We start from the raw sequence: 27,589 nt of genomic DNA, 5'->3' as shown, positions 1-27,589 counted from the left end.
TCTCTTGTGAGTCTAATATAATTTTATCTAGTTCTTGTTTCTCTCTGTAGATTTCATATGTTTTTATATGTTCCTTGTATTTGGATTGTATCTGTGTAAAAGTCCACCAGTCGACTTCTCTATTTAGCTCTATTTCCAATTGTTATTTGGTTTTCAGCTTCCCTTGATAGTCTATTAAGTCTTTGTATCTAATTATATTTTTGGGTTCTGTTAAGTTTGGGTGTCTTGCCGCTTCTAATGGTGATAGCCAATTCAGAATTTTTGTGTAGTGATGTTTTTTAATTTTTAGCCAAATTAGTAGTAGTGTATTCCTAATTGTGTGTCTTTTAAAATAGGTATGTGTTTTATATCTTTCATCCCATAAAAAGGAGTGCCAGCCCCTTAGCAGTTCGTGGCATTCAATTGTTAATATCCTAATTGTCAGCAAATTTTCATAGTGAGAAAACTCACATCATGTACTAAGTCCTCTTTATTAGTTGCTCTTTCTGGTTTAGCTCAGGCTTAAAAACAATGATGTAGCATTTGGGCAGAAATATGCATCCCAGTAAAGCAGCACTGGAGGCCAAGATGGAGAAGACCTCCACAGCTACCATGGCTTTTCCTTTTGTGCTCAGATAGGCTGGAAAGAAGGAGATCCACACACTGCAATAGGCCAACATGCTGAAGGTGATGAACTTGGCTTCGTTAAAACTGTCAGGTAATTTACGGGCAAGGAAAGCCACAATAAAGCTGGCGATGGCCAAGATACCCATGTAGCCCAAGACACAGTAGAAGAAGAAAGCTGACCCCTCATTGCATTGTAAAATCATTTCTTGGACCTCTGAGTACATGTCCAACTCAGGGAATGGGGGAGATGTCGATAACCAAAGAATACAAATACACATTTGCAATAGAGAGCAAGAAAGGACAATAGAAAAAGCCAATCTTTTCCCCACCCACTTTCTCATCTGAGATCCCGGTTTAGTGGCCATGAAAGCCACAACCACAGTGACGGTTTTGGCCAGGACACTAGAAATGGCCACTGAGAAAGTGAGGCCAAAAGCTGATTGTCGGAGAAGGCAGGTTACCTTGCCAGGTTGGCTGAGGAAGAGGAAAGAGGAGAGAAAACAGAGCAGAAGAGAGACAAGAAGGGTGTAGGTGAGGGACCGATTGTTGGCTTTGACAATGGGAGTATCCCGGTGCTTAATAAAAGTTCCAAGTACCCAAGAGGTCAAGAAGAAGAAAGAAAGAGCAGCTGAGGCTAAACCAGTTCCTAAGGTTTCCTCAAATGATAGAAAGACCACCGGTTTCAGGATACATTCTTTCTGTTCTTTATCCGGGTAGTGATCTTTAGAACATTCAAAACAGTCGTCCATATCTGGAACAAAAAGTCAAGGCATTTGTCATCTCTCCATTGCATACTGTTGAAAATTCTTTTCCTAGTGGATGCTCACTGTTATTGGTTATCAGTTCTTTCCACCGGTTACTAGTCTGATCGTGATTCTGTGAAAATGCAGGTTTTCCTCTATTTAGGATTCACATGTAATAAAGTATATGTGAGGGGAAAGGCAATTATTCTTTGAAATCAATACTGAAAAAAGTATGTTGGGTCCAACAAGCAAAAATAATCTCCTATGCTTGCTTTCAAGATAATGAAGGTATATTAATCCTTTCGTTTGTTATAGAAATAGAATGACAGAGTTGGAAGGGACCTTGGAGGTCTTCTAGTCCAACCCCCTGCTTAGGCAGGAAACCCTACACCACTTCAGACTAATGGTTATCCAACATCTTCTTAAAAACCTGGGTGTGTTGCAGCATTCACAACATCTGGAGGCAAATTGTTCCTTAGCCACAAGGTTGTTTGTTGAGTTTTACACTATCATTTTTTAAAACTGTCATGGTTTATTTGAACTTTAACTAGAAGTATAAATTTAACTTGAATCTCCTTATTAACATTCCTTTTTTAAAAAAAGAAGAGATTGGTGGTCTTCAAATTATACTTTAATCTAGGCTAAAAAGAAAAAAAAGATAATTAAAAATTGAGTTAAATCATCGCTTAATTGACTCAAATGATATATTCATTTAGGGTTTTCTGGTAAGAAAAAAGTACTTTGTGCTTTTCTTTTCCCAGCAGACTTTTTCTTTAATTCCTAAATATTTATTGCTTCACAGAATTTACAGTGATTAGGTTAACATCACAATTTATGAAGATGACATCTTCAAGATAGAAGACACCAAGAAGCATTTAAAAAAAAATAATAATAAGCATAATATATCCCGAGTTTATAAAAATCATGATAGATTTGAACAATCTTATGGGGGACGGGGTGTCCTTGGTGCTCTCTGAGCTTGCTTTTTTTCTTGCAAACATTTCATTACCCAAACAGGTAACATCATCAGGGCTCGTCCTACTGATGTTACCTAGTTGGGTAATGAAAGATCTGCAAGAAAACAAGCAAGCTCAGAGAGCACCAAGGACCCCCATCCCAAGTCAACCCTGAGCTACAAATATATAAACCCTCAAAAAATAAACCCTCAATAGGCAAATGAAGTTGAAACTATGAGAAATAAATAAATGGATAATAGATGGTGTGATCATAGAAGATCTATGGCTCAATGGAGATATATATTTTGGGCTCATATTAGGAAACTCTACCTGCCAAAATCTCTGAATAAGAGACTGTAGTCTACAGTATAGAAAGGAACATTCATCCCGAAGAACTCATAAAACTACTAATTCTACATATCCCAAAGTAATTAATTACTGTACTTTTCGAAGTATAAAACGCACTTCCCCTCCCCCAAAGTGGGTGAAAATTTGGGTGCATCTTATACACTGAATATAGCCTCCCCACCTGCCAGCCCCCACCCTTTGTCCATTTTTGGCCTCTGTGCGTTGCATTTTTGGCCTTCGCATGCTGTTTTAGACCTGTTCCAGGCTGCAGGGATTTCTTTCGCTGCTTCCGTGCCTCGTGTTTTTGGCCTCTGCGTGTTTTTTTTTTTTTTTTTACTTCAAATTTATATACCGCCCTTCTTCCTGGGAACTCAGGGCGGTGTACAGCCAGATAAAAACACATAATATAAACATTAAGAACAGATTAAAAGGAAAGGTGTTGCGTTTTTGGCCTCTGCGTGTTGCATTCTCGGCCTTCAAATGCTGCAGTTTAGACGCATTCCAGGCTGCGGAGATCACCACAGCACATCGCCGCCAATTGCCGCCTCCACGCATCGCATTTTTAGCCTCCACGCGTCATGTTTTTGGCCTCTGCATGCCCCATTTTTTGCCTCTGCGCATTGTGTTTTCGGGTGGTTCCAGGCGGCGGGGATCTGCGAGTCATGCTGCGATAATGTGCTGAAGCTGACAAGGCAGCTTGCTATTTGCTGCAAGGATGTTAGCCAGATGAATACTGATGGATGTTGGTAGGCAGAGGCAGAATTTTTTCCCATTGTTTTCCTCCCCAGAAACTAATGTGCGTATTATGCTCTGGAGCATCGTATACTCCGAAAAATACGGTACATTTTGCTTAAGTCAATCTAATGAAAACTTGATGGATTGTCTCACCTACCCTTTTGATTTGAAATCTTTCCTTCTGGGCATGAAACACAGTCATAACAGCAGAATTGTTTTCCTTCTATCCTTTTCTTCCAGTATCCAGGCGAGCAATGGTCATTACACAGAGAAATTGGAAGTACCTGGTCATAAACATGAAAGGTTTTTCAAACAAAGATTTTTTTTAAAAAAAAACCCAGATTCGAATTATTCTCTTTTATGGCAGGAAAGAATTTTAATGGCCTGTTTGGAGAATGGCAGGGTGAGGAAATAAATGTGCACCATGACAATCTTATGGAAACAGCATGACTTCTGTGATTTCAAATCGAAATGTAGCTCGGATACGAAAATCTGGCTTTTACATTGTAATGTCATTTTGTCAGTTTGGGAAATGCTTGAACATGGTCAGCATTTATATAGAATATATCTGGTTGTTGTTTTTTTTTTTTTCATTTAAAAAAACTGAAAGAAAAGATGGATAAAGAGACTATGTGTCAGGGTTCCAAGTAACAGCCCCAACAAAAGAAAACTCTGAGGCTTGAGTTTCCTCAAAGTTACATTTTATTAGAGATGTCATACTGGCAAATCTGGGAAAACCCGAATTTGAAAGCTTCCAGGCTTTCCCCACCCAACGGAAAGTTCAAGTCCCTACCCAACACCCACAAGTCCATCACATGATCTAATCAAACCACCGTCCCAAGTGGAGATGCCTCCCAGTTCCATCCCTCCAGGTGCAGGACAGGTTGTCCTTGACTTCCTGAGAAAGAAATGTTATTATGATTATATATCACCCATGCTCCATACATTCCCCCCTCCCAGTTTCCCACAGCAGTAAACGTGGCAGGTCTGAAGGCCCAATACAAAAGATGGCTTCCAGGCCTGTCATTATGTTCAATACAGATGAAGAGACCTTTGGGTATCATAATGGATCACAATAAATGGCCATTAAACGTGTCCACACCTGGTTAAAAGCTGGGTGCCAGATAATCTCATCTCCACTGATAAACAATTCTTTCCCTTTTGGAGCACTGGGATCTAAGACTCCAACTGTAACTTTCTGAAAGGATCTGTTTGGAAAAGTGATCAAATTGGTGATGTCGAATCCACCTGCTGCTTCTCTTTTCTCATTCAGGCACACTCTCTCCCCAACTGAATTGTTAAATGAAATGCCTTGAAGAAATGGATGGAGCTACTTGAAAGAGAATAGAAGAGAGAAGGAATTGAAAGGCTAATAAATGGAGAACAAGCCATCGTATTCACATTACCTTCAGTCATCCTTCCCCTTTCTGTAATAATACTCAAATAAGTACATTGAGAAAATTCATAATCTGAATTGGATGCATGGAAATGTATAGGTTTACTCTATTATTAATCTGAGGAAAAATAGGAAATAGTGTCAATCAATAAGAGCAAAATGAAAAAAGGCTATTTTGTATATGATTTCTCTTAATCAAACCTTCACCCTACATAATCTTATCCACCACTTTTTTTTTCTTCATTGGTACAGAGCTATTTGAGAGCCTGGGACCTGACAAATTTCATTAACTCAGATTTTAGAATTTGAGATCTATTCTATTCTATTCTATTCTATTCTATTCTATTCTATTCTATTCTATTCTATTCTATTCTATTCTATTCTATTCTATTCTATTCTATTCTATTCCATTCTATTCCATTCCATTCCACTCCACTCCACTCCACTCCACTGGACTCCGCTCAATTCGTCTATTCTGTTCTGTTCTGTTCATTCTGTTCTGTTCTATTCTTTTGTATTCTGTTCTGTTCTGTTCTGTTCTGTTCTGTTCTGCTCTATTCTATTCTGTGAGGAGGGAGTGAGAGAGAGAGAACACATTCATATTCTCAACATTGAAAACATTTATGAGCCAAGTAAATGTATCTTGGACAATTTTTTATTTATGGAAAAGAGAATGACAAATAATGTTAAACGATTGTATGAAGCAGTGCTTCCTTTGATCATCTTTCATGATGCAAATTATGATGATTTTCTACATAAATCTCACTTATGCCTAACATCTGGCAATCTTCAGATGTGGAACATTGGGGGTTTCCTTATTGATAATTGTTTTTTTAATAATACAAAAATTCCATTGACTAGACTGAAATTTGCAAAGACTGGGTTTTTTCAACGCTTTTGTTCTATAACATATAATCAGCTGTTATGTTAATAACTTTGTTTTCTTGGTATCTGTATTGATCTGTGGCCATGGCAAACAAACCATATTAGATTATGAGAAGAAAGGCTATTCACTGGGAAAGAAAAGATAGGTGTGGCATAGAGACATTACCTGCCATGGCTGCAGATTTGAAAATGCAAACATTTTAATTCTTCTGTGTTGGGCTCTTGATCTCACAGCCTCATGCAGAGAATGTGCCACTGCATAAACAGCATTGTAGATGCTGTAGCTTTGGCCAGTCATCTGCAACTCAAACAGAGGAGAAGGCAGATTTTCAAAATTCTCCTCTCCACTACATGTTGGATTGGACATTGAGGTTGATTCTTCATCTGAAAGTGAGCAGTCAAACAATTGTTCCCAAATTTCTTGAAGAAATCCATCTTTGTGGGTTGAAGGTGTGATGTCTTGAAGAAATTCTTTGAATCCAGTAGTTTCTCGCGAATGCACTGTAAAGGAAAGAGACCCATGGAACAACTGGACATCCCAAGACCTTTGAATTCCTGTCAGTATGAAATCAATTGGGAACATCAGGATCCAAACCTTTCTAAAAGATGCACTCTCTTTTTTCTCTTGATCATAGAAAAACACAACAGTTCTGAGCCACAGAATCGTGAATGATTCACCATAGACAAGAAAAACATTAGTCTTCTGATTTACAAGTTTCTCAGAAATAATTGAGATGACATCAAAAAATTCTGAACTTTCGTCTAATTTGACTTGTTGCGGAATTTTTTGTGTGAAAGCCAAGCAGATCCTATTTTGAAAAAGCAATGGGTGCAGTTTCTGCAAGAAATGTTCTCCCTTATTGTTATCTAAAGTGAAGACTCCAATCCACATCCATCCAAAATGGAGAAGAAGCTGTATAGCTCCATTGTATTGATGCTCCTCTTTGGGGACCATGCAATAAAGGAAAGATAACTCAGTAGTTGTAAAGTCTTCTTGGGCAAAGGAGCCGTAGGTCAACTAGACACAAAAAAGGAGAATCTCCATTCATGACAATGAAGGGAAAAATATGGAGACTGAATGAACTCTAACATTGAACTCTAATGTTGATTCCTAAAGAAAACAAGTTTCACTCTTACCCCTCCACCCAAATTACCTGCGGAATCTTGAAGACATGTATACTTTCTGCCATATAGGATGTAGTATCAGACACAAGAGCTCCAATGATGGCCATGAGATTCTTCTGGTTATCACATTTGTAGTTAGGAAAAAATCCCTGAGATTTGAAAAGCAGGTCCAGAGTGGTGCGGTAGGTCATCCTTGGGTTGTAGTAACTGTCGTAGATGTGGAACCCAAGAGTGATGTTAGGTAAGATCTGGGAGTCTTCATTGATCTCCTTCACAGCAAAGGCCAAAGCGAGGACGTCCTGGTAGAATTTTGTTATTATTCTGTCAATAAGTTAAATCCCCCCATGGAAGAGGTCATTTTAAAATTCTTACAATGTGACATCATATTTAAATATATAACAAAGACTTCTATCTCTGATGGAAGTAGGAAGATGATAACTACAAAAATGCTAATTTGCTGTAATAATTTCTAGAGAGTGTTCCCAATGTATTTCCATGAGTTGCAATAAATAAACAAAGACAATAATAACTTTGATTCCAAGCTATCATATTTGTTTTCTATCATCTTAGCACAAAACAGAAAAGGGACAGATGAAGCAAATATCAGTCATTTACTGTCTGCCCATTTTCAAAGGGATGATAATACAGTCCTTTTAAAAAAAAAATTACCTTCAGCTCCTTAAATGTTCCACAAAATTTGAATATGGTTTTTTTGAATGACATTTAGGATACAAATGAAAAAAAGCATATATTTGATGAGAAAGACTTTTAAGTTAATACAAGAAAAATACACAGCAGTTGCCAAAAAAGCCAACACAATTCTAAGCTGCATAAACAGAGGGATAGAATCAAGGTCATGTGAAGTGCTAATACCACTTTATAATGCCTTGGTGAGGCCACACTTGGAATTCTGCATCCAGTTTTGGTCATCATGCTGTAAAAAAATGTTGAGACTCTAGAAAGAGTGCAGAGAAGAGCAACAAAATTGATGAGGGGACTGGAGGCTAAAACATATGAAGAACGGTTGCAGGAACTGTGCATGTCTAATTTGATGAAAAGAAGGACTAGGGGAGACGTGATAGCAATGTTCTAATATCTCAGGGGCTACCACAAAGAAGAGGAAGTCAAGCTATTCTCCAAAGCACCTGAGGGTAGGACAAGAAGCAATGGGTGGAAACTAATCAAGGAGAGAAGCAACTTAGAACTAAGGAGAAATTTCCAGACACTGAGAACAATTAATCAGTAGAACAACTTGCCTCCAGAAGTTGTGAATGCTCTAACACTGTAAATTTTTTAAAAAGATGTTGGATAACCATTTGTCTGAAGTGGTGTAGGGTTTCCTGCTTGGGTAGGGGGTTGGACTAGTAAACCTCCAAGGTCCATTCCAACTCTGTTATTCTATATTTCTTCTCTTACAACCATTCAAAAGAGAAGGAAGATACAAAAACTACATTCATGCTCAGTTTTTACTCATATTAGCACATTCACTGGATTTGGATAAATTTAGGGAACATGTGGGAGGGGGGAGTCCTTACATTGGAAAGGGATAAGGATTTAGAGAAGGATGTTCCTTAAATTCAATTTCATAAAAGTTGTAAAAAATTTGAGACACCATCCCACCAATGACGAGGTCACCAAACTGGAACCACTCATGTGGAACAGGGAAAGCTTCACTTGCAGGGCATCTCAGCATAACGACTTTGTGCATCAAGAACATCAGAAGGAACAACATCTTCACATTATTTTTACGCGACAATGTCTCAGTCAATCATTCAAAGAGAAGTTCTGGCACATAAAGACAGGAGGGAGAGAATTTGTCTTCCTGCCTCTGTCTGGCTCTTGAAATACTTATATGGATTGTTTTTCAATTCCAATTCCTGTGTTTGCTACTTTTCCCTTTTAGAATAATATAGTAATTTCAGTAATTCACAAGAGACATAATTATCGTTGAAACATTGGCATCCTGGCAATTTTCCTTTGTACATTGGTTCAACAGCTTTCTCTCCTTTGGGTGACCTGACAAGGGATTGCTGCTTAATTTGCTTTGGGAATAGTTGAAAAAAGAGAATTGGTAAGATGTTTTTCAAGGCAAGAAATATTACATGATGTACTAGTTTCTTTTTATGAGTTGTTCCCTGTGATTTACGTCAGGCCTGGAAACAATGATGTAACATTTAGCCAAAAATATGCATCCCAGTAATGCAGCACTGGAGGCCAAGATGGAGAAGACCTCCACAGCTACCATGGCTTTGCCTTTTGTGCTCAGATAGGCTGGAAAGAAGGAGACCCAAACACTGCAAAAGGCCAACATGCTGAAAGTGATGAACTTGGCTTCATTAAAGTTGTCAGGTAATTTATGGACAAGAAAAGCCACAATAAAGCTGGTGATGGCCATGCAGCCCAAGACACAGTAGAAAAAGAAATCTGACCCCTCATGGCATTGCAAAATAATTTCTTGGAGCTCTGAGTCCATGTCCAACTCAGGGAATGGGGAAAATGTTGAAACCTCCTCCTCCGATGCGCTCCTCTTTCCCACCCTGTCTACGATCCTGGCATTTGCCCCAAATCCATCAGGCGCTTTCCCATTGCTCCACTGGATAACGAACATCACAGATGCCTTTCCAGAAGCTGCAAAGGAATTGACATCACAAACAATTGCCGCTCTCAGATGCCGCTCTCACTCTCCTTAACGGCCCAGGCATTTCACAGTTGTGCTGGAACACACACACACACACACTGGGGTGTTTTAACACACACAGTATTTGTTTCCATATAGTAAGTCATTTGTGTACCAAGTCTGGTTGAAATTGCTCAAGGCATCCCAGAGTTATGATGGAGCATACATACATACATACATACAGCCTTTTTTATATAGCTAGATCAGTTTAGCTTAGCATAAAACAGAATATGAATAGATGTAGCAAATATCACTCATTTACTGTATGCATGTTTTATGAGGAGAGATAAAGCAGTCTTTTTCTGACAGTCAGAATGGAAGAAGCTTCTTGGATGAGAAGTGAATGTTTCTATTCATGATTAATGTCAGTATTGTTTTTAATTCATTGTATGTCTATTGCTGGTCGAGGACCGTAATAAAATTTTATTCATTCAATTGCTTAAAGAGCAATTTAGTTTTCAACCTTGAGTCCTTGATGCTCTCTGAAATAGGTTATTTGGTTGCAGACTTTTCATTACCTAACTAGGTAATAGCATCATTGCAAACCTTTGAAAACCATTCGTTTTCCATGGTTTCCATAGGCACAGCATATGTCATGAATGACAAGAGCTTTGCACCATCTTATCAATGGTTTCAAATTTGTTGTTATGAGTAGATGTAGAAGAGGGGGGAGGCTCCACATCCATTTGCACCACTCAGGTGACCCTGAGGACACAGATAAACCTCCAGGTGACCTTAACGTCCCGCTAAAAGAATGCAAATGACCTGTTTTCTGCAAGGAGTATAAATCCTTCCATTCCCCACCATCCAGTCAGAGCTGAAGAAGCTTCTTGGATGAGAAGTGAAATGTCTTCAAAGAAAACCAGAAAGTCCAGTTGCCTCTTGAAAAAAATCACATTTGGGATGTCCATTATCTGCTCTGAACAATGTCTCAAGTTTCTTTTTCTATTTCCTTTACTAAAGGAAAATATAGGTAGTCCTTGACTTGCAACCATTTCTTTTTTGACCGTTCAAAATTACAACAACACTGAAAAAAAATGACCTACTACAACTGATCCCCGCACTTACAACCATGGTGGCATCCCCACAGTCATGTGATCGAACTTTAGTTGCTTGGCAACTGACATGTATTTGTAACAGTTGCAGAATCCCAGAGCATTCTATTTCACCAGTTGTGGCTGTAGAAAGAATCACAGGACACCCCCTTCTCTTTGTTTCCATGCCCTTAGAGAAGGCAAAGAAAAACCAAGTATAGAAGGTAAAGCAATCCCTGCCTTCCAGCCAGAATGGCCTCAAGTAATCCCAATTAGAAGACTGAGACAGACGGAATTGACAGGATTAAGGATTATGTCAGACGACACAAAGCCACACAGAATTTACATTCCCCACGTTTCCCCAAGGCTAGCCTTGACCAGTGGTGAAATCCAATTTTTTATTACTACTGGTTCTATGGGCGTGTCTTGGTGGGAGTGGTGTGGCTTGGTGGGCATGGCTTGGTGGGTGTGGCAAGGGAAGGATACTGCAAAATCTCCATTCCCACCCCACTCTGGGTCCAGTCAGAGGTGGTATTTGCCAGTTCTCCAAACTACTCAAAATTTCCGCTACCGGTTCTCTGAACTGCTCAAAATTTCCACTACCGGTTCTCCAGAACCTGTCAGAACATGCTGAATTTCACCCCTGGCCTTGACCCTGATCACCATCCAGGAAACCAGACTTGCAAGTATTGAGTACAGTTCAATGTATTTGATATCATCGCCTACGCTTCCCTCCCTCTTTTTAAATATATATTTTGATATGGTCAAAAATTGATCTAAGAACCCCATATTGTAAAAGGAATGTATTTATTGACTTCTTTGGAAAATGGTTGTAAATGCAATAGCACGAGAACTCCTTTTGGAATGGCAAACATAATAAATCTTAATAACAATAATAATCCTCCATAAATCTTCCTTTGACAGAAATTAAAACTATATGTTTACAGGAGATAGCAGACAGTCTTTCAATTGTCAGCAAATTTTCTTTTTTTAAAAAAAAATTATAAACTTTATTAAAACACATATAAAACACATATAAAAAACATTTACAAAACATACAACATATAAGTAAATTTTCCTCTTAAAGCAATATTTCGTAGTGGTTCTTCAATTAATACAGTTGTAATTTTCCCCTTATTTTTAGCCTAGTAGTTTTTCCTTTCCCTTTTCCTCCCCCTCCTTTTCTTTTTCCCTTCCCCTTAGGATTCCTTAGCAATCTTTATATTTGGATTATATTTTTGTTTTGAAATTCCCTTATTCATGTTTACTTGTCCATAGGAAATTATTAGTATACCTATTTACATCTTTATTCTATTCTTCTTGCACCTATGTATCTTTATTAGCGACGTTGTACCATAGGTACCATTTGTCCCATATTCTGTAGTACTCTGTCTCTTCTTTTTCCTTAATCCCTTTTGTTAGCCTATCCATTTCAGCACTCTGTGCAATTTTATCTGTTAACTCTTCTTCCGTTGGGATTTTTTCTTGTTTCCAATTCCTTGCGTACGTTATTCGAGCTGCCGTTAGAATATGTATTATCAGATATTTTATATCTTTAGGATATATTTTTGTGAAGATTCCTAGCAGGAAAGTTTCTGGTTTCATCTCTATTTGTAATTTTGTTATTTGTTCCAACCATTTCTTAATGTTAGACCAAAACTTCTTTGCTGCTGGGCACGTCCACCATAGATGGTAAAAGGTAACCTGTGATTTTTTGCATTTCCAGCATAATGAACGGTTCTTTGAATGAATTTTTGGCAATCTTGTGGGTGACATATGCCACCCACTTCTCCAAATCTAAAATTTTGCATCTATTTAATCATTGTATCCTTTACTGTTTCCTCCTCCATCTTATATCGCAATAGAAAATTATAGATTTTACTAATTAATTTCTCTTCTGAGTCTAATATAATTTTATCTAGTTCTTGTTTCTCTCTGTAGATTTCATATGTTTTTATATGTTCCTTGTATTTGGATTGGATCTGTGTAAAAGTCCACCAGTCGACTTCTCTATTTAGCTCTATTTCCAATTGTTTTTTAATTTTTAGCCAAATTAGTAGTAGTGTATTCCTAATTGTGTGTCTTTTAAAATAGGTATGTGTTTTATATCTTTCATCCCATAAAAAGGAGTCCCAGCCCATTTGCAGTTCGTGGCCTTCAATTGTTAATATCCTAATTGTCAGCAAATTTTCATAGTGAGAAAACTTATATGAGGTACTAAGTCCTCTTTATTAGTTGCTCTCTCTGGTTTAGCTCAGGCTTAAAAACAATGATGGAGCATTTTGGCAAAAATATGCATCCCAGTAATGCAGCGCTGGAGGCCAAGATGGAGAAGACCTCCACAGCTACCATGGCTTTGCCTTTTGTGCTCAGATAGGCTGGAAAGAAGGAGATCCACACACTGCAGAAGGCCAACATGCTGAAGGTGATGAACTTGGCTTCATTAAAGCTGTCGGGTAATTTACGGGCAAGAAAAGCCACAATAAAGCTGCCAATGGCCAAGACACCCATGTAGCCCAAGACACAATAGAAGAAGAAAGCTGACCCCTCATTGCATTGTAAAATCATTTCTTGGAGCTCTGAATGCATGTCCAACTCAGGGAATGGGGGAGATGTCGACAACCAAAGAATACAAATCCATCCTTGAATGATGGAGCATGAAAGGACAATAGAAAAAGCCAATCTTTTCCCCACCCATTTCCTCATCTGAGATCCTGGTTTAGTGGCCATGAAAGCCACAACCACAGTGATGGTTTTGGCCAGGACACTAGAAATGGCCACTGAGAAAGTGAGGCCAAAAGCTGATTGTCGGAGAAGGCAGGTCACTTTGCCAGGCTGGCTGAGGAAGAGCAAAGAGGAGAGAAAACAGAGCTGAAGAGAGACAAGCAGGGTGTAGGTGAGGGACCGGTTGTTGGCTTTCACAATGGGAGTATCCCGGTGCTTAATAAAAGTTCCAAGTACCCAAGAGGTCAAGAAGAAGAAAGAAAGAGCAGCTGAGGCTAAACCAGTTCCTAAGGTTTCTTCAAATGATAGAAAGACCACCGGTTTCAGGATACATACTTTCTGTTCTTTATCCGGGTAGTGATCTTTAGAACATTCAAAACAGTCGTCCATATCTGGAACAAAAAGTCAAGGCATTTGTCATCTCTCCATTGCATACTGTTGAAAATTATTTTCCTAGTGGATGCTCACTGTTATTGCTTATCAGTTCTTTCCACCGGTTACTAGTCTGATCGTGATTCTGTGAAAATGCAGGTTTTCCTCTATTTAGGATTCACATGTAATAAAGTATATGTGAGGGGAAAGGCAATTATTCTTTGAAATCAATACTGAAAAAAGTATGTTGGGTCCAACAAGCAAAAATAATCTCCTATGCTTGCTTTCAAGATAATGAAGGTATATTAATCCTTTCGTTTGTTATAGAAATAGAATGACAGAGTTGGAAGGGACCTTGGAGGTCTTCTAGTCCAACCCCCTGCTTAGGCAGGAAACCCTACACCACTTCAGACTAATGGTTATCCAACATCTTCTTAAAAACCTGGGTGTGTTGCAGCATTCACAACATCTGGAGGCAAATTGTTCCTTAGCCACAAGGTTGTTTGTTGAGTTTTACACTATCATTTTTTAAAACTGTCATGGTTTATTTGAACTTTAACTAGAAGTATAAATTTAACTTGAATCTCCTTATTAACATTCCTTTTTTAAAAAAAGAAGAGATTGGTGGTCTTCAAATTATACTTTAATCTAGGCTAAAAAGAAAAAAAAGATAATTAAAAATTGAGTTAAATCATCGCTTAATTGACTCAAATGATATATTCATTTAGGGTTTTCTGGTAAGAAAAAAGTACTTTGTGCTTTTCTTTTCCCAGCAGACTTTTTCTTTAATTCCTAAATATTTATTGCTTCACAGAATTTACAGTGATTAGGTTAACATCACAATTTATGAAGATGACATCTTCAAGATAGAAGACACCAAGAAGCATTTAAAAAAAAATAATAATAAGCATAATATATCCCGAGTTTATAAAAATCATGATAGATTTGAACAATCTTATGGGGGACGGGGTGTCCTTGGTGCTCTCTGAGCTTGCTTTTTTTCTTGCAAACATTTCATTACCCAAACAGGTAACATCATCAGGGCTCGTCCTACTGATGTTACCTAGTTGAGTAATGAAAGATCTGCAAGAAAACAAGCAAGCTCAGAGAGCACCAAGGACCCCCATCCCATGTCAACCCTGAGCTACAAATATATAAACCCTCAAAAAATAAACCCTCAATAGGCAAATGAAGTTGAAACTATGAGAAATAAATAAATGGATAATAGATGGTGTGATCATAGAAGATCTATGGCTTAATGAAGATATATATTTTGGGCCCATATTAGGAAACTCTACCTGCCAAAATCTCTAAATAAGAGACTGTAGTTTTACTTACTGTAGTTTTCGGAGTATAAGACGCTCCCCCCCCCAAAGTGGGTGAAAATTTGGGTGCATCTTATATATAGCCCCCCCACCCACCAGCCCCCACCCTTTGTCCGTTTTCAGCCTCCGTGTGTTGCATTTTTGGCCTCTGTGTGTCTCATTCTCGGCCTCCAAATGCTCCAGTTTAGACCCATTCCAGGCTGCAGAGATGACCGCCAATCGCCGCCTCCGCGCATCGCGTTTTCAGTGTCCATGAGTCATGTTTTTGGCCTCTGCATGCCCCATTTTTTGCCTCCGCACATTGTGTTTTCGGGTGGTTCCAGGCGGCGGGGATCGGCGAATCATGCTGCGATAATGTGCTGAAGCTGACAAGGCTGTTTGCTATTTGCTCTGAGGATGCTAGCCAGATGAATACCAATAGATGTTGGTAGGCAAAGGCAGATTTTTTTTCCATTGTTTTCTTCCTAAAAAACTAATGTGCGTATTATGCTCTGGAGCATCGTATACTCCGAAAAATACGGTACATTTTGCCTAAGTCAATCTAATTAAAACTTGATGGATTGTCTCACCTACCCTTTTGATTTGAAATCTTTCCTTCTGGGCATGAAACACAGTCATAGCAGCAGAATTGTTTTCCTTCTATCCCTTTCTTCCAGGATCCAGGGGAGCAATGGTCATTACAGAGAGAAATTGGAAGTACCTGGTCATAAACATGAAAGGTTTTTCAAACAAAGATTTTTTTTAAAAAAAAAACAGCTTCAAATTATTTTCTTTTATTCTCTTTTATAGGAAAGAATTTTAATGGCCTGTTTGGAGAATGGCAGGGTGAGGAAATAAATGTGCACCATGACAATCTTATGGAAACAGCATGACTTCTGTGATTTCAAATCGAAATGTAGCTCGGATATGAAAATCTGTCTTTTACATTGTAATGTCATTTTGTCAGTTTGGTAAATGCTTGAACATGGTCAGCATTTGTATAGAATATATCTGTGGGGTTTTTTTATTTTCCTTTTTAAAAAAGACTGAAAGATAAGATGGATAAAGAGACTATGTGTCAGGGTTCCAAGTAACAGCCCCAACAAAAGAAAACTCTGAGGCTTGAGTTTCTTCAAAGTTACATTTTATTAGAGATGTCATACTGGCAAATCTGGGAAAACCCGAATTTGAAAGCTTCCAGGTTTTCCCCACCCAACGGAAAGTTCAAGTCCCTGCCCAACACCCACAAGTCCATCACATGATCCAATCAAACCACCGTCCCAAGTGGAGATGCCTCCCAGTTCCATCCCTCCAGGTGCAGGACAGGTTGTCCTTGACTTCCTGAGAAAGGAATGTTATTATGATTATATATCACCCATGCTCCATACATTCCCCCCTCCCAGTTTCCCACAGCAGTAAACGTGGCAGGTCTGAAGGCCTAATACAAAAGATGGCTTCCAGGCCTGTCGCTATGTTCAATACAAACGAAGAGACCTTCGTGGTATCATAATGGATCACAATAAATGGCCATTAAACATGTCCACACCTGGTTAAAAGCTGGGTGCCAGATAATCTCATCTTCACTGATAAAGAATTCTTTCCCTTTTGGAGCACTGGGATCTAAGACTCCAACGGTAACTTTCTGAAAGGATCTGTTTGGAAAAGTGATCAAGTTGGTGATGTCGAATCCACCTGCTGCTTCCCTTTTCTCATTCAGGTACACTCTCTCCCCAGCTGAATTGTTAAAAGAAATGCCTCGAAGAAATGGATGGAGCTACTTGAAAGAGAATAGAAGAGAGAGGGAATTGAAAGGATAATAAATGGAGAACAAGCCATCGTGTTCACATTTCTTTCAGTCATTCTTCCCCTTTCTGTAATAACGCTCAAATAAGTACATTGAGAAAATTTATATTCCGTATTGCATGGAATGTATAGATTTACTCTATTATTAATCTGAGGAAAAATAGAAAATAGTGTCCATCAATACAAGCAAAATGAAAACAGGCTATTTTGTATTAATCAATCAATTAATCAAACCTTCACCCTACATAATCTTATCCACCACTTTTCTTTCTTACAAAGCTATTTGAGAGCCTGGGATCTGACAAATTTCATTAAGCCAGATTTTAGAATTTGCGATTTAAGTGAGGAGAGAGAGAGAGAGAGAAAGGGAGAGGAGAGAAAAGGAGAGGAGAGGGAACACATTCATATTCTCAACACTGAAAACATTTATGAGCCATGTAAAAGTATCTTGGACAATTTTTTATTTATGGAAAAGAGAATGAAAAATAATGTTAAATGATTGTATGAAGCAGTGCTTCCTTTGATCATCTTTTATGATGCAAATTATGATGATTTTCTACGTAAATCACACTTATACCAAACATCTGGCAATCTGCAGATGTGGAACGTCAGGTGTTTCCTTATGATAATTGTTTTTTTTAATGATAAAAAAATTCCATTGACTAGACTGAAAGACTATTTTTTTTCAATGCTTTTGTTCTATAATATAGAATCAGCTGTTACCTTAATAACTTTGTATCCTCGGTATCTGTCTTGATCTGTGGCCATGGCAAACAAGCTATATTAGATTATGATAAGAAAGGCTATTCACTGGGAAAGAAAAGGTAGGTGTAGCATAGAGACATTACCTGCCATGGCTGCAGATTTGAAAATGCAAACATTTTAATTCCTCTGTGTTGGGCTCTTGATCTCACAGCCTCATGCAGAGAATGTGCCACTGCATAAACAGCATTGTAGATGCTGTAGCTTTGGCCAGTCATCTTCAACTCAAACAGAGGAGAAGGCAGATTTTTCAAATTATCTTCTCCACTACATGTTTGATTGGATATTGAGGGTGATTCTTCATTTGAAAGTGAGCAGTCAAACAATTGCTCCCAAACCTCTTGAAGAAATCCATCTTTGTGGGTTGAAGGTTTGATGACTTGAAGAAATTCTTTGAAGCCTTGAACTTCTCTTGAATGAACCGTAAAGGAAAGAGACCCATGGTACAACTGGACATCCCAAGCCCTATGAAATCCTGTCAGTATGAAATCAATTGGGAACATCAGGATCCAAACCTTTCTAAATGACGCAATCTCTTTATTGTCATAATCACGTAGAAACACAATAGTTCTGAGCCACAGAATCGTGAAGGATTCGCCATAGACAAGAAAAACATTGGCTTTCTGATCCAACAGTTTCTTAGAAATAATGGTGATTAGAGCAAAGAGTGCTGAAAGTTTTTGAAATGGGGCTTGTTGTGGAATCTTTTGTGTGAAGGTTAAACAGATCCCATTCTGGAAAAGCAACGGATGCATTTTCTGCAGGAACTGTTCTCCTGTGTTTTTATCAAATGTAAAGACTCCAATCCATGTCCATCCAAAATGGAGAAGAAGCTTGATAATTCCAATGTACTGATGGTCCTCTTTTGGCACCATGCAATAAAGTGAAGAGAATTTAGTAGCCTGGAACTCTTCTTGGGCAAAAGAACCATAAGTCAACTGAACAAATAAAAGGCAGTCATTATTCATAAGAAGGAAAAAATATGGGAACTGAATGAACTCTAATGCTCGAACTCTTCGAGACCACCTTCTACCACATAACTCCCAACGACTGGTAAGATCCCACAGAGTTGGTCTCCTCTGGGTCCCATCAGCTAAACAATGCCGGCTGGTGGGCCCACAGGGGAGGGCCTTCTCTGTGGCTGCCCCAGCTCTCTGGAACCAGTTACCTCCTGAGGTCTGGACCATCCCCACCCTACTGACCTTCTGAAAAGCGGTGAAGACCTGGCTTTTCCGGCAGGCCTGGGGCCGTTGATCTTGCTCTTGCGATCCAGCGAGATCCGGCCATGAATGGTGTGAATGAGTTGTAATGTTTTTAATGTTTTTAATTTTTAAATATTTTTTATAATGATTTTAAATGCATTGTGAGCCACCCTGAGTCTTCGTAGAGGGGCGGTATACAAATTGAATTAATAAATAAATAATGAATAAATAAATAACGGGTCCTAACTCCTGTTTGTGCACTGGGTTGAGCTACATGACAGTAACAGAGTTGGAAGGGACCTTGTAGGTCATCTAGTCCAATCCCCACCCACCCACCCATGAAGAAGACCCTACGTGGCAGTCCAATCTCTTCTTGAAAGCCTCCAGTGATGAAGCTCCCACAAGTGTCAGAAAATTTATCCTTATTTCCAGGTTGAATCTCTCCTTCTTCAGTTTCCATCCATTATTCCTTGTCTGGCCTTCAGGTACTTTGGAAAACAGTCTCACTCTTTCCTCTCTGTAGCAGCCCCTCAAATATTGGAAGACTACTATCATGTCCCCCCTGGTACTTCTTTTCACTAGACTAGCCTTGCCCACTCCTGCAACCATTCTTCATGATCCCCTCCCACTCTGTTATTCTGTTATTTATTTATTTATTTATTTTTCATATTTGTATACCGCCCTACTCCCGAAGGACTCAGGGCGGTGAACAGCCATAATAAATACAAATACATATAGAAGTTAAAAACTATTAAGAAACAGATTAAGTAATTTAGGCTCAAAGATTAAAAAACATCCAAATTTATCTAAAGAGGTTTAAAACCCAATTTAAAAGACAGTTTAAAAGCCAATTAAAAAGGGAGAGTTAGGCCAGACCAGCTTATTCCCTGTTATTCCCTTATTTTGTGATTCACCCATCTCCTCCCACTTCTGACGGTATGACTCTAACCTTGTTGCTGGTATCCTTAAGATTTATATTGACTGTTTCCTAAAATGATTTGATTGCTTATTTGTTCCCTATGACTATCATTAAGTGTTGTTCCTTATGATTCTTGACAAATGTATCTTTTCTTTTATGTACACCGAGAGCGTATGCACCAAGACAAATTCCTTGTGTGTCCAATCATACTTGGCCAATAAAGAATTCCATTCCATTCCATTCCATTCCATTCCATTCCATTCCATTCCATTCTATTCTATTCTATTCTATTCTATTCTATTCTATTCTATTCTATTCTATCTGCTAATGTTCATTACAAAAGAAGATAAGTTTCTCTCTTACTGCTCTCTCAAAAGTTACCTGTGGAATCTTGAAGAGATTTACACTTTCTGCCATAAAGGAAGAAGTAGGGGCATCTAACCCTCCAATGATGGCCATGAGATTCTTCTGGTTATTACATTTGTAGTTAGGAACAAATTCCTGGGATCTGAAAAGGAGGTCCAGAGTGGTGCGGTAAGTCATCCTTGGGTTGTAGTAACTGTCACAGATGTGGAACCCAAGAGTGATGTTAGGTAAGATCTGGGAGTCTTCATTGATCTCCTTCACAGCAAAGGCCACGGCAAGGACGTGTTGATAGAATTTGGTTATTACACTGCCAAGAGTTAAATCCCCCCAATTGAAGAAAGTCATTTTAAGATTCTTATAATTTGGCATCATTTCTAACTATGTAACAAAGGTTTCTATCTCTGATGCAAGTAGGAGGGTGATAAGTACAATGTATTAATGTATTGTAATAATTTGTACAGAGTGCCATCACTCTGCTAAACAAATAATTCCCTCAACACTGTCAAACTAGTTACTAAATCTGCATTACTATTAATCTTTTCATCCTTCCTATCACCCATCTCCTCCCACCTATGACTGTAATCTTGTTGCTGGTATCCTTAAGATTTATATTGACGGTTTCCTAATATGATTTGATTGCTTATTTGTTCCCTATGACTATCATTAAGCGCTGTACCTTATGATTGTTGACAAATGTATCTTTTCTTTTATGTACCCCGAGAGCGTATACACCAAGACAAATTCCTTGTGTGTCCAATCACACTTGGCCAATAAAGAATTCTATTCTGTTCTATTCTGTTCTATTCTATTCTATTCTATTCTATTCTATTCTATTCTATTCTATTCTATTCTATTCTATTCTAATAATTTGTTTTTGAGTGTTTCCATGGTTTGAAATAAATATGCATGACAGCAAACAAATTATGTTTTCTAAGCTACATTTATTTTCTTCAGTTTAGCATGAAATGAAATATAAACAGATCTTGTTTTAAAAGAAATAACTTCAGCGCAGTAAATGTTCTTCAAAAAAACCTCAATAAGCCTTTTGGAGATTTAATTTAGGAATCAATAAGACTTTAAGACTCTAATGTATTTTCTTGAGAATGTAAAGAAAGTATTTCTTTGCTCACAACCCAATATAATGCAAAGACAAAGAAGGCTTAGATTAGATCCAAAATATACAGTAGTGGTCAAAATTGTGGAAACCTTTTGAGAAAAGTGTATTTTCTAAAACTGGTTAATAACACCACTTTTTTTTGGAAGTAGTACCATAAAATTATATTACAATGGAAAGATAATTTAATCAAGAATGTAATGCAATAACTTTTATTAAGGATTTGCTATTAGAATAGCAGTTACAGTATAAAGAAGAAAAGGGAAACCCGTAGAAAAAATGAAATATACAAAAATGATCACCATAGAAAAAAATGAGAGATACAAAAATGATCACCATGTCAGTTAATACTTATTTGGGTAACCTTTAGCATGAATTACAGCCTTACAATGTCTTCCCATGGAGTGAACCAAATCTTTTAGTTCTGCAGATGTTATAATGTGAAACCAAGATTGAATGATTGCTTCTGTTAACTGGGTTTTATTGCTGGGTTGCTTCTGACTAAGTTTCTTTAGTCGGCTCCATAAATTTTCAATTGGGTGAAGGTCTGGGCTATTTCCAGGCCATTCCAGCAGTGGAATAGGATTATCTTGAAACTAAAAAAAAAAAAAAGTGGTGTTATGAGCCATCAAACCTCAAAAATACACTTTTCCCATAAGGTTTCCACAATTTTGGCCACTACTGTGCATTATGTTGAAACTCATATAACAAATATTTAAGGAGCTGGCTAAGATTGGAGAACAGCCCTGAAGAAAAATATATTCTTACAGTGGTAACTGATAAGGTTTTAGGGAAGGATGTTCCTTAAATTCAATTTCAAGAAAGTTATAAAATATTTGAGACACCATCCCACCGATGATGAGGTCACCAGGCTGGAACCACTCATGTGGAACAGGGAAAGCATCACTTGCAGGGCATCTTAGAGTAGCTACTCTGTGCATGGAGAACATCAAAAGGAATAACAGCTTCATTCTATTGTTACATTTGGATCTATCCGTCAAATAGAAGTCAAATAGAAGAAGGAAGAGAATCTGTGGAAATGAACTTCATAGAGCAAACCCCTTTGGGCCCCCATGTGACTCTAGGAGTATTTATACCACTTGTTTCTCAATTCCTATTCCCTTCTGCAGAGAACCTTTGATGTTTTGGACTACATGGAAAATAGACTGATTTCAGTTATTTATAAGGGATATAATTACCTGTGAAACATTGGCAAGCTGGCAATTTTTCTTTGCATAGCTGATCAACATCTTTCTCTCTTTTGGGTGACCGACAGTTAACCTGTTTGTAAAATACTTGGAGAAGTAGAATTGGGAAGGTATTTTTCACTTTTCTATATATTTTCTATATATTTCTATATATTTTCTATTTTTCACTTATTCAAAATAATATTTACAGGTAATCCTCAAATTACATCAACAATTGAGCCCAGAATTTATGTGGCTAAGTGAAACATGTGTTAAGTGAGTTTTGCCCCCATTTTATGACTTTTCTTGCCATATTTGTTAAGTGGTCACCACAATTTTCAAATTAGTAACACGGTTGTTAAGTAAATCTGGCTTTCCTTGTCAGAAATCAGAAAAGATAATCACATGGCCCTGGGAGACTGCAACTGCAACATATTCTTTCTAGCCAGATTTTACCTACGTAAACTAAGATGTTATAAGAATATGCACATAAAAGCTTACGGAAAAGAAAAAGAAACAATGTACCTTTACAGGGAGGATACTTGAGAAGAGGGTGTGGCTCACTGATGAAGCCTTATAAGGCAGAAATAGCTATCTGAGTCTCCCAAAGTCTCCCAAAGACTCTCAGCACAGAGTTGCTATCTGTCAACAAGAAACAAAAAGCCCAGAAACTTGTGAATGAGATTTCACAGAACCAGGGCTGTATAACATCTTAGCTTACGTAGGTAAAACCTGGCTAGAAAGAATATGTACATAAAAGCCTATGAAAAAGAAAAAGATATATATATATATAATTGTATAATATGTATGTATAATAGATAGATAGATAGATAGATAGATAGATAGATAGATAGATATAATTTTTCTAAATTTATTCAATGCACACTGGTGATGGGTTGCTACCAGTTTGCCCCAGTTCAGGTGAACCAGTAGCAGCGGTGGTGGGAGGCTCCACCCACCTGCCCAGACATCAAATACAATCTGCACATGCGCAGAAGCGAACTTGTAGCAATGGTAAGTGAAACCCACCCCTGATACACGCACACATACACATCCTCTCGTCCCTCCTGTTCAACATTTATGTGAAGCCGCTGGGCGAGATCATCCGTGGCTTTGGGGTGAGATACCACCAGTACGCTGATGACACCCAGCTGTACATCTCCACCCCAGGCCACCCCAACGATGCCCTTGAAGTGATGTCCCAGTGCCTGGAGGCTGTGCGGATCTGGATGGGGAGGAACAGGCTCAGGCTCAACCCTTCCAAGACTGAGTGGCTGTGGCTCCCGGCATCCCGATATAGTCAGTTGACTCCATCACTGACTATTGGGGGCGAGTCGTTGGCCCCCACAGAGAGGGCTCGCAATCTGGGAGTCCTCCTGGATAGGCAGCTGTCCTTGGAGGAACATCTGACGGCTGTAACCAGGGGGACCTTTTGTCAGGTTCGCCTGATCCGCCAGTTGCGGCCCTTTCTTGATCGGGATTCCCTGTGCACAGTCACTCATGCCCTCGTCACCTCTCGCCTTGACTACTGCAACGCTCTCTACATGGGGCTCCCCTTGAGGAGCACCCGGAGGCTCCAACTGGTCCAGAATGCAGCAGCGCGGGTAGTGACGGGAGCAGCCTGGCGCTCCCATGTAACACCGCTCCTGCGCGAGCTGCACTGGCTCCCAGTGGTCTTCCGGATGCGCTTCAAGGTGTTGGTTATCACCTTTAAAGCGCTCCGTGGCATAGGGCCTAGCTATCTTCGAGACCGCCTGCTGCCACCGACAATCTCCCATCGACCCGTGCGCTCCCACAGAGAGGGCCTCCTCGGGGTGCCATCAGCCAAACAGTGCAGGCTGGTGACCCCCAGGGGGAGGGCCTTCTCTGTGGGGGCACCTACCCTCTGGAATCAATTGCCTCCAGAGATAAGGAGAATCCAAGACCTCGGTGCCTTCCGCCGTGCCCTTAAAACCTTCCTTTTCCAGCAAGCCGGGCTGGCCTAATTTTTTAAGTGTTTTTAAGTGTTTTGTTTATTGTTTTTAATTAATGGGGCCAAATTTATATATGTATATTTTAACTGTATTTTAATATTTGTACTTGATGTTTTTACTTGGCTGTTCACCGCCCTGAGTCCTCAGGGAGAAGGGCGGTATACAAATTCAAAATAAAATAAAAATAAATAAAATAAATAAAATACACACACACACAAATACATATACATATAGTCCTTGACTTACAACAGTTCATTTAGTGACCATTCAAAGTTTGCAATGGCGTGCTCACACACACACACACACACACACACACACACACACACACACACACACACGCACCAAAATGCTTCATCTACTCTTCTTACGTATCTAGACTGAGATGTAAAGTAGCTTTGTGTGTTCCTGGTACTTGAAATAATTGACCTAAAATGTGCAGGGATACAGCAAAGGTTTCCAATTTCAACATTTCCTCAATTGCTGTTGGTTCCCAATTTTCTAAAATGTTGTACTTTCAAAACCGACAGTAGGATATCTCCATCTTAAATTAGGAAATATTCCTCGGTGATTGCTATTTCTTTATAGAGAACAAAGTATACTTTCTTTTCAGAGGTGCTATTCAGCAGGTTCTTGAGAACTGGTAACGGAAATTTTGAGTAGTTCAGAGAACCGACAAATACCACCTCTGGCTGGCCCCAGAGTGGAGTGGGAATGGAGATTTTGCAATATCCTTCCCCCAGGAGTGGGGAGGGAAGGGGGATTTTGCAGTATCCTTCCCCTGCTATGCCCACCACGCCACACCGGTAGTAAAAAAAAATTGAATTTCACCACTGGTTCCTTTACTGGATATTTTAATTCCTACTTCTGCAGGCTTTAATTTTTACTAGTATTTATTCACTTTTGCTCTTGATATGCTGTATTAGAGAACAAACTGGCAAAAAATAAAGTCTTCTTACTTCATGTCTCCAATAAAGCAGCAGGGCCTCCCTAATCTTCAGCTTCCTCTTTAGCAGGATATTGTAAGCCATTTCAACATAGTTACTTCACTTGTTTTAAGTCACCTTATAAATCATTATCGCCTTGTCCTTCTGAATTGCTTTTAAAATAGCTAACCATACTGTATTTCCAATCCAGTTAAAACTTCCTCCCACAAGTTAAGATATGTTATGGTATCCTCCACCACAGAGATGGGTTTCAGCAGGTTCTGACCAATTCTGGAGAATCGGTAGCGAAAATTTTGAGTAGTTTGGAGAACTGGTAGTAAAAATTCTGACTAGCCCTGCCCCCAACTATTCTCTGCCTCCCAAGTCCCAGCTGATCAGGAAGAAATGGGGATTTTGCAGTATTCTTTCCCTGCCATGCCCACCAAACCACACCCACCAAGTCATGCCACGCCCACCAAGCCACACCCGCAGAACTGGTAGTAAAAATTTTTGAAACCCCCCCACTGCTCCACCAGATCATATATTTTATCAGAAAGTTAGAAAGTGATTATTAGAACAATGTCATCATCCTTGTAGAATTGTCCCCAAAGTTCTTCAATGGTTGTGATCAGACATTCACCCATAGTATATTGCAGATGATGTTGAATGGCAGCTTGTAACAGCCAATGGATCTTTTTGTGGAGAGATCATCTGGCCTTATGACCCCACATTTCCCTTCCTGCTGTACATCTTTTTGTAGGGCCAAATTTTGCTCGTAGCATGGTAGCTGCTCCTTGCAACCTTTTTACTCTTGGAACAAGTAAAAACCAAGAAGGGTTTTGATCAGAGGTGGGTTTCAGCAGATTCTGACCAGTTCTAGAGAACCGGTAGTGAAAATTTTGCGTAGTTCGTAGAACCGGTAGTAGAAACTCTGACTGGGCCTACGTCCATGTATTCTCTGCCTCCCAAGTCCTAGCTGATTGGGAGAAAATTGGGATTTTGCAGTAACCTTCCCCTGGAGGGGGTGGGAATGGAGATTTTACAGTATCCTTCCCCTGCCACGCCCACCAAGCCACACCCATCAAACTGGTAGTAAAAAAATTTGAAACCCACCACTGGTTTTGATAGACAACTTTAAAGTTAATATTTGTTTCCATATAGTAAGTCATTTGTGTACCAAGTCTGGCTGAAATTGCTCAAGGCGTCCCAGAGTATGATGGAGCATACATACATACAGCCTTTTTTATATATATAGATCAGCTTACCTTAGCATAAAACAGAATATGAATAGATGTAGCAAATATCACTCATTTACTGTATGCATGTTTTATGAGGAGAGATAAAGCAGTCTTTTTCTGACAGTCAGAATGGAAGAAGCTCCTTGGATGAGAAGTGAATGTTACTATTCATGATTAATGTCAGTATTGTTTTTAATTCATTGTATGTCTATTGCTGGTCGAGGACCGTAATAAAGTTTTATTCATTCAACTGCTTAAAGAGCAATTTAGTTTTCAACCTTGAGTCCTTGATGCTCTCTGAAATAGGCTATTTGGTTGCAGACTTTTCATTACCTAACTAGGTAATAACATCATTGCAAATCTTTGAAAACCATTCGTTTTCCATGGTTTCCATAGGCACAGCTCTTGTTATGAATGACAAGAGCTTTGCACCATCTTATCAATTGTTTCAAATTTGTTGTTATGAGTAGATGTAGAAGAGGGGGGAGGGATATGACAATCTACAACACAGTCCTTTCAACAGTTCCAAGAAGGCTCCACATCCATTTGAACCACTCAGGTGACCCTGATGACACAGATAAACCTCCAGGTGACCTTAACGACCCGCTAAAAGAATGCAAATGACCAGTTTTCTGCAAGGAGTATAAATCCTTCCATTCCCCACCATCCAGTCAGAGCTGAAGAAGCTTCTTGGATGAGAATTGAAACGTCTTCAAAGAAAACCAGAAAGTCCAGTTGCCTCTTAAAAATAGCATCTTTGGGATGTCCATTATCTGCTCTGAACAATGTCTCAAGTTTCTTTTTCTATTTACTTTACTTTTTCCAAATTTAATTTGTCCTTGATCATCTATTAACTGTGATATTTTCCTTGAGTTCCTTTCTTTTTTCAATTTATATGCTAGCCATCTGCCTGGTTTATTAGCATCTTCAAAATATTTCTGTTTAGCATTGCTGATTTTTTGTGCTAGCTCTTCTTTCTCTAATAATCCCATTTTATGTTTAATCGTGTCCATTTTCATTTTAATGTCTTTTTTTTGTGGGAACTTCTGCAGTTCTTTTTCAAATGTCTTATAATCATCCTCTAGAATTTTATATGCTTGCCTTTTCTTAATATTTCTTTTCCTTGTATAGTCAATAATCAGGCCTCTGGCATAAGCTTTCATGGTATCCCACCGGTTCTGCAGTGATGTATCCTCT

General features: G+C 38.9%; 2 protein-coding genes across 2 annotated transcripts; both read right to left on the bottom strand.

The window, feature by feature from the left end:
- Positions 1-458: 458 nt before the first annotated feature.
- On the bottom strand, positions 459-6,624 carry LOC139324821 (vomeronasal type-2 receptor 26-like). The gene is made up of 4 exons (XM_070954573.1): positions 5,836-6,624; positions 4,491-4,718; positions 3,546-3,672; positions 459-1,357 (listed from the first exon to the last, which is right to left on the bottom strand). The coding sequence occupies exons 1-4, from the start codon at positions 6,622-6,624 to the stop codon at positions 459-461; spliced, it is 2,043 nt and encodes a 680-aa protein (XP_070810674.1).
- A 6,098-nt stretch (positions 6,625-12,722) lies between these two features.
- On the bottom strand, positions 12,723-18,345 carry LOC139324820 (vomeronasal type-2 receptor 26-like). Its single transcript, XM_070954572.1, has 4 exons — positions 17,557-18,345; positions 16,452-16,679; positions 15,500-15,626; positions 12,723-13,621 (listed from the first exon to the last, which is right to left on the bottom strand). The coding sequence occupies exons 1-4, from the start codon at positions 18,343-18,345 to the stop codon at positions 12,723-12,725; spliced, it is 2,043 nt and encodes a 680-aa protein (XP_070810673.1).
- Between the last annotated feature and the right edge of the window lie 9,244 nt (positions 18,346-27,589).

The sequence above is a fragment of the Pituophis catenifer genome, unplaced genomic scaffold (genome assembly GCF_029215685.1).
Source record: "Pituophis catenifer annectens isolate HBS135680 unplaced genomic scaffold, rPitCat1.0.hap2 SCAF_15, whole genome shotgun sequence".
Lineage (NCBI taxonomy): Eukaryota > Metazoa > Chordata > Lepidosauria > Squamata > Colubridae > Pituophis > Pituophis catenifer.
This window is presented reverse-complemented; position numbering and strand designations above follow the sequence as displayed.

What these genes read in the sequence shown, in the direction of transcription:
- LOC139324821 (XM_070954573.1), bottom strand. Translation starts at nt 6,624, where the DNA reads ATGGTCCCCAAAGAGGAGCATCAATACAATGGAGCTATACAGCTTCTT. An exon ending in CAAATCTGCAGCCATGGCAG is followed by an intron (nt 4,719 to 5,835) that starts GTAATGTCTCTA and finishes TCTTTCAAGTAG; the next exon opens with CTCCATCCATTTCTTCAAGG. An exon ending in AAAGATTTCAAATCAAAAGG is followed by an intron (nt 1,358 to 3,545) that starts GTAGGTGAGACA and finishes TTTTTGTTCCAG; the next exon opens with ATATGGACGACTGTTTTGAA.
- LOC139324820 (XM_070954572.1), bottom strand. Translation starts at nt 18,345, where the DNA reads ATGGTGCCAAAAGAGGACCATCAGTACATTGGAATTATCAAGCTTCTT. An exon ending in GGCACCCAGCTTTTAACCAG is followed by an intron (nt 15,627 to 16,451) that starts GTGTGGACATGT and finishes GTTTATGACCAG; the next exon opens with GTACTTCCAATTTCTCTCTG. An exon ending in AAAGATTTCAAATCAAAAGG is followed by an intron (nt 13,622 to 15,499) that starts GTAGGTGAGACA and finishes TTTTTGTTCCAG; the next exon opens with ATATGGACGACTGTTTTGAA.